A 7,298-nucleotide genomic window follows, 5' to 3' on the forward strand; every position below is an offset into this window, starting at 1 on the left:
GGACGCTCTACAACGTCCCTGTTAGTGATGGTGTTACATAGTCTGTCCACCAGAGGACGCTCTACAACGTCCCTGTTTTTAAACTGCATTATCATATTATTTTAGTGAGGACTCATAAATAACTAAAACTAACTCATGTTAGGGAAATCTGTTTATGTTTAGTTACACATTCCTGGATTTAAAAAAATTAATATCGGCCTTAAAAATTCATTGTCGGTTGGGCTCTGTTATGTACTCTTGCATGTATTATATTTAAATATTCTTTGTTTGTTTAACTCTACCTCTAATGCTTCCGCAGCGTTTCATAGAATTTGTTTTTAATTCTCTGGTCTTGTAGTTCTTTCTGTCGCTTGTCCAATTATATTATTGCTGTAATTAGACTACAAATGAGACCAACATGCAACTTATTATGCAGCAAATCTAGACACCAGTCCTGTAATGCCTACGAGGAAATGGGGGAATTGTTTCAGACAATGTTTCTGGACTCTGATGTCTGATGTGATTCTCATTTTCCAGTGTGGCTCTTAGGGAAGTTGAGTTAGACACCCATGGACCATCTGTAAAGTATCATGATAAAAAACTATAATAAAAATAGTTTATTATAGCGTGGGTCTCTTTTTGGGAGATAGGAATGGGAGTAAATCCCCTACTCCATAAGCCAGTTACACAAAGAAAGAAAGACATTTGGTTGCTATGTGTATGTCCACATTCCTGCTCACAGTAGAGTCTGGTTTAAACTTGTTACATGGATGTTCCTGATGGGCTGGAGAGGAAAGCCCTTTAAATACCTGAACACAGCTTGCATGTTTGATGGCTTTACCTGTGTCTTCTCTCCTTGAAGCTGAGATCTTGGAGCTGGCAGGAAACGCAGCGCGGGACAACAAGAAAGGCAGAATAACTCCCAGGCACATCAAGCTGGCTGTGGCCAACGACGAGGAGCTCAACCAGGTACCAGGGACTATGGTACCAGGTACCAAGGGGCCGACTGATATCTGCTATACTCTTCTTGAAGTCAGAGACAGTTTGGAAGGTTTTCACTTGATCAAAACACCCAGTCCCCTTAGGGAATTGTTTAGACAAATTCAAGGGGAGAAAAAGAAAAGAGTGAGTCAATAATTGTAAAAAAGTTAAAAAAAGGCAACATTGCTACAGTAAGAAAAAAACAAAAGATCATGCTCCTAAAACAATGGAATGTACAAATGCTGTGACCGCCAGCTTCTTCACCAGCTCTGGTGACTGAAGGCTTTTTCCCATTCAGTTGTTTAGTTGACGTTTCCGGAGTTGCTTGTGTGAAAAGTTCTAAGCCTGGAACCAAATCAACCAGCGTGGAGAGGAAGCGTGACCATAAAACATTTGATTTGGCGCAAAAAGACATTTTGAAAACAACAAAAAAGGCAAAAGATACAAGCCTGTGTACAGAGACTATCAGAGACTTCAGTGGTGGAAGCTCGCTCTAGCATTCAGTAACGCAGCTAATGCAAACATTTCCATAGAAACAGCGAGATGGACCAATCAGAGAAGTCGCTGTTACGCTTATGACCGTGGGCAGTGTCGTATTTCTCCATAAGATTGTGAATGAACCATGTTTGTCTTAAAACCGGGTTGATTTTATACAGACATCTAAACTTTAGTATCACATCCTCGTAGCTACTGGTCAGCCTGTCTCAGATGGTTTAGACATTATGGCTGATCATAACAGTCCTTATGGAGAAAATCAATCCAGGACTGATCCACTCTGTAGAGCTCCATTGTAGTGGAGTGTGAAGATAAATAAGTACAGTGTGAGTTTAAGTAGCAGCGGTGAATAAATAACAAAGGAGGAGTAAAGAAGAGTGTGTACTCAGGATAATGGGAGTGAAAGTCTTCTTCCTGGAGTGCGAGGCATATGCGTGGTGATTGGGAAGGTTTCAGATGACAGCAGATGGTGTGTGTAGCAGCTAATATTTCAGGAGGCGTGAAGTGTCCCGACACTGTAGGGAACCTCAGCTTGGACCAACCACAGTCATTTCACCTCGGTTTGCACCAGACTGTTACTGCATGTTGTAGCACGCTACACGGTCAAACGGTGTTACAGAAAGGTTCTCTCCATCAGCTTTTGCGGGGGGTGACCATATCTAACGGAGGGGTTCTGCCTCGGATCCATCCAGAGCTGCTCTCCAAGAAGAGGGGGGGCCGAGTGAAAGCAGAAAGCCAGGCGTCCGTCCCCGAGAAGCAGGAAGAACGCTCAAAGAGCAAGAAACCCGTCAAACCGTTGAAAAAGGTTAAAGGCAAACGAGGCCGCAAGCCAAAGGTCAGTCAACACAACAGAGAGCTCACCGAGCTGGGGGGGCAGTTAAGGCCTCAGTAGGCTTCAAATGAAATGTGTTTTTAGATTCTAAAACACCGTCCAAAACCACATGATGGGGCAAACGCCAGGGCCTGTACCAGAGCTTGGTCCAGGTTCCGACCTGCGGCCCTTTGCTGCAGGTCTGCCTCCTCTTCCTCTCCCTTTTCCCTTTTTCTACAGCTGTTCTATCAATTAAAGGTCATATTGCCCCAAAAAGTATCTCCAAACCCCATCACAAACAGCAGAACATTTTAACCTAAATTTCATTCACCTAATAGGCCACCGTGCTCAATGCATGTGTATGAAATTAAGAACTTTTCCAAAATAAAATGAGGTAGAAACCTAAGTCTCCAAAGATGAGGAAATAAGGACAGACAGAATAAGTAAACAAACAACAAACAAGAATTTGGAGGCGATCTGTTGAGCCTCGACACTTCTTGACACTCAGAGACCCATCTTACACCCAGCGCCACGCAAAGCCCGACAAGTGTCTAAATCTATTTTAGACACTTAGACAGGTGTGTTCAGGTGCAGGCTGGGCTTACAGGGAGGTGTGTTCAAGTGCATTCTGGGCGTGCGGGTCTTACATACACTATGCATGTTACACACACAGGGACGCACACTATGCATGTTACACACACAGGGACGCACACTATGCATGTTACACACACAGTGAAGCAGCACACACACATGCAGAAGATTACATATAAAATATGAGGGTGTAAATCCTCCATCATGACAGCAATGCTCCAAAGGCGCCTGGCTGTTAATGGGAATGGGAGAGGACCTCTGATTGGCTGTTAAAGGGAATGGGAGAGGGCCTCTGATTGGCTGTTAAAGGGAATGGTAGAGGGCCTCTGATTGGCTGTTAAAGGGAATGGGAGAGGGCCTCTGATTGGCTGTTAAAGGGAATGGGAGAGGGCCTCTGATTGGCTGTTAAAGGGAATGGGAGAGGGCCTCTGATTGGCTGTTAAAGGGAATGGGAGAGGACCTCTGATTGGCTGTTAAAGGGAATGGGAGAGGACCTCTGATTGGCTGTTAAAGGGAATGGGAGAGGACCTCTGATAGGTTAATTGCATGTTACCCAGAACACACCTCTGGTTAATGAAGACACTAAGTCCAGCCCTTTAGGACCATGCACCCGGCACGCCCTACAGGATCCTGCACCAGGCGCTTCACGCCGTGGGCTTACATCGTTCTGATAGGGCCCCCAGAGTCAACAACTACTAGGGGTGTGCAAATTACAAATACAATTCAAGCTCTACCGATTCAAAATCGATTCATAGATTTCCAAAAATCTATTTATTTTATTTTATTCTGAAAAGAAAACTAAACTAAGCTTGTTTATTATATGTTTAAGCTGTACACCCTGTTATGATTGAATTATGGTTTAATGTGTTTTTGTCCATTCTGACAAAGAGCACAGACAACGAGTCCGTACCAAACTCCACAGTAGAAGACGGCCCGGGGGACGGGTTCACCATCCTGTCAGCAAAGAGCCTGTTCCTCGGACAAAAGGTAAGACATGTCTCCGAGAGTCTCTGGGGGACAGCCCCGCTATGTTGGACTGAAGGTCAGAGCCAGTGTAAATATGTAATCATAAAGCCCAGTTCAGACCAGAAAAGTAAGACAAGATGAGTCAAAACTTGTAAAAGTACAACACGCTGGTCTGCAGCGTTCTGAAAGCTGTCTCTTCACACCAGCGGGACGAGACTGTTTATCATCTCCATAGCAACGTCGCTTTGTACTTCCGTTCTGACTTCCGACTTTCTTTGTAGTTGGATTTATGTTTTGTTGCCTCTAAATATGAATGTGGATGAAGTAGGTGAGAGTGGGATGGTTGCTCCAGCTGCGTTTCTAGTGAGGAATCGGCGTGTGTTTGATTTCTCTGATCCCTCTCTTCAGTCACTCTCTCGCTCGCTCGACCACACGCCACGCTCACTGGCGCTCGCTGAGACTCACTTTTCACCAGCTGACAGTTTGGAACATGGAAATAAAATGGATGATGGATCATTTCATTCTATAGTTTATAGCTGACTCCACCAGCTGACTTCTCTCTTGGCTGAAACAGGAGACGTCTCCTACGTCCTAAAACCAGCCTCTGGAGACTCCAGCAGCTGAGACGGGTCTAACCGTTTTTTGTCTCGTCGCGAGTGTTTGGTCTGAACCGGGCTTAAGAGCGACAACATTTCCCTCGTGATGTCCAGGACAGAGAAGTCCAGCAGCTGTTTTCATCTCTGTGTTGATGACTTTGTGAATCCACAGCTTTCACTAACAGAGAGCGAAATCAACAAAATTGGAACAATCAAAGTGGAGGGAATAATTAACCCGACGAATGCAGAGATGGACCTTAAAGACGGAGTGGGTGAGGAGGACATGTTGTCTTATTCACACGTTCCCAGACTTCTCCCTACCCATCCAGTCATGAGTTCCTCTGCTGCTGTGCCGTTTTTCAGGAAACGCGTTGGAGAAAGCTGGAGGCCGAGAGTTCCTGGACGGAGTCAAGGAGCTGCGGAAGGCCCAGGGGCCCCTGGAGGTGGCATCAGGTACTCACTGTCCTGGGGCCCGTGTCAGGGAGGGGGTCTAACAAACTCTGAGTTTCTGGTTCCAGAACAGCTGATTTGAGTTCAGTCAACTCAGAGTAGGTTGACTCAGGGTTAATAAAATAAATACAATAAAAGGCAGCATGAATGGAGCCGTGATACTACGATTCACCATGGCAACAACCACAAACAAACTGGTCGGCGTAAATACTCATGTACAGGAACAGCAAGATTGAACATGTAATTAGTTAAAATTAAAAAAAGGGCAACACAGCGGCTGCTGCAAAAGAGAGAGAAAATTTCTGCTAGATTAAATACATAAGTTCCAATATAGTGTATTGATACAGACTGAATGGGGCAAATGTGCATCGTCAATTATTACAGACTCAGATTATTATTCTGCATGTCTGACAACATTAAGGAAAGGATGCAAACAGAAATAGCTCTTCTTCAAACGAGTAAGAAGTTCTTTGTTTAACCAGAAACAGCTCTGAGGTCGCTGGCCCTAAACCCACCAGACTCCATTTAAATAAACAATACTTTTAGCGTGTACAGAGCCAACATACTATCACATGTAAATTGGTAACCATTGTGTTTATTTCAACCAGAACTAGAGTTGTGATAGTTGGAAAAATGGAACGACGACCCAAAACGACTTTTTATAGTTTTATTTTGTTTCTGTCGACTTTAAAAGAAGTGTGTTTTACGATTTTAAAATGACGGTTTGTTTACATGGAGTCTGGTGGGTTTAGCAAATGCAATTTCGCGGCTGTTTTTAAGTTTAATAAAAGGATCTTACTCTTTAACAGAAAGGTTGACCTCCTGATAAATCATTTCCATAATGTTGTCAGACACTTAGAATATTATTCTAAGCCTGTCAGCGGCAAAAAACAAACTTTTGTGGATGTAAACTGCAATTGCCTCATGACAAATTCTTGAAAAAAGAAACATATTTCATGGTTGTAGCGTATTTGGCTGCTGCTGATTCAGCGATCTGTCCATGCCTCCAGGTAGGGCTCGGCAACCGTGATATGAGACTAGATATTGTTTAAGATTTGGGATATCTTACCATCAACAAGTGTTATTTTTTACCAGACTGTTCTAGCTGTTTTATTATTTGCCTTTACCCACATAGTGATTATATCTACATTATGGAGTTTTATTTATCTAAAATTTCAGTGTGAAAATATATTGTGAAGGCACCAACCTTTCAATATCAACTTTTTTGGTCCAACCTATCATAATATCCTATTTTCTCCATATCCCTCAGTTTGACTTCCAATGGTTAAACTGACCGAGTGTTTGTGTCCCCCCCCCCCTGCAGTGGCCGTGAGCCAGGCCAGTGGGATGGCAGCCCGCTTCATCATCCACTGTAACGTCCCCCAGTGGGGTTCAGAGAAGTGTGAGGACCAGCTGGAGAAGACGGTGAAGAACTGCCTCTCCGCGGCGGAGGAGAAGAAGCTCAAGTCCGTGGCTTTCCCATCACTCCCTGCTGGACGGTGAGCTCTGCCCTCGCCCCTCTAACTCTCTGGGTGTCAGAGATGTGTTTCTCCAGTCAGAGGAATACTTACACTCACACCTCAGGTGGAAAATGAACAGACTAGAGTGTCCATGCACTTTCTCAGAAGATGTATTTGTAGTTGGAGGGACAAAAACAACCACGCAACGCAATAAACACGCATAAACGAGTTTAAAGAAACGCCAAGAAACCAGAGGAGGTTGGTTCTATCCCAGAATGCTGTGTGGACTAGACAGACCCTCCTCAGCAGCTCTGTGTAGGAAGGTCTGGGAAAGCGAGACTAACCAAGATCTAATGATGTCTGTGATTAGAAAAACTGATAACACAGACGGGGCTCACGTAGCAGGAGCTGGACAATAAATAAAGAATAATAAAGAAAGATTTGTGACGTTTTAAAAAAATTAGAAAAAAGTTTTGTCTAGGATTAAGTATCGAAATCCCGGTGTCGGTATGGAACGTTTAGGAGACACGTACCCAGCCTGCTGACCAGTAGCAGTACTTGCAGAGTGCGGCCAGTTTCAGTATTTTGGTGACTGGATTTGTACTAGCAGTAGTACTCAGTAGAACTCAGTCATGGACAGAACAGTGACATTTTACTGCTTTATGGTTTGTTGTCAGTCATGTTTTTTTGACCAGCTGAATCTCTGTCACAGGAACGGATTCCCCAAACAGACGGCGGCCCAGCTCATCCTCAAGGCCATCTCCAACCATTTTGTGTCCTCCACCAGCTCCTCCCTGAAAAACATTTACTTTGTTCTGTTTGACAGCGAGAGCATCGGAATATACCTTCAGGAAATGGCCAAGCTGGACGCCAAGTGAGGATTCTGGTTTTAGGGGATTGTTTTTCTAACTGTTGTTTGTTGCAGGTGGTGTAGATAGGCGGGGGGGGGGGGGGGGGGGGGGGGGGGGG

General features: G+C 44.4%; 1 protein-coding gene across 1 annotated transcript in view; it reads left to right on the forward strand.

The window, feature by feature from the left end:
- LOC117960654 (core histone macro-H2A.2) overlaps positions 1-7,298 on the forward strand; it is a 9,942-nt gene that overhangs the window by 2,256 nt on the left and 388 nt on the right. Inside the window, exons 3-9 of the mRNA XM_034898692.1 lie at positions 842-948; positions 2,093-2,290; positions 3,746-3,844; positions 4,592-4,691; positions 4,783-4,872; positions 6,194-6,368; positions 7,042-7,265. Of these exons, the coding sequence (XP_034754583.1) occupies positions 842-948; positions 2,093-2,290; positions 3,746-3,844; positions 4,592-4,691; positions 4,783-4,872; positions 6,194-6,368; positions 7,042-7,207 (935 nt within the window). The 3' untranslated portion in view covers positions 7,208-7,265. The remainder of the gene's footprint in view (positions 1-841; positions 949-2,092; positions 2,291-3,745; positions 3,845-4,591; positions 4,692-4,782; positions 4,873-6,193; positions 6,369-7,041; positions 7,266-7,298) is intronic.

The sequence above is a fragment of the Etheostoma cragini genome, chromosome 17 (genome assembly GCF_013103735.1).
Source record: "Etheostoma cragini isolate CJK2018 chromosome 17, CSU_Ecrag_1.0, whole genome shotgun sequence".
NCBI lineage: Eukaryota > Metazoa > Chordata > Actinopteri > Perciformes > Percidae > Etheostoma > Etheostoma cragini.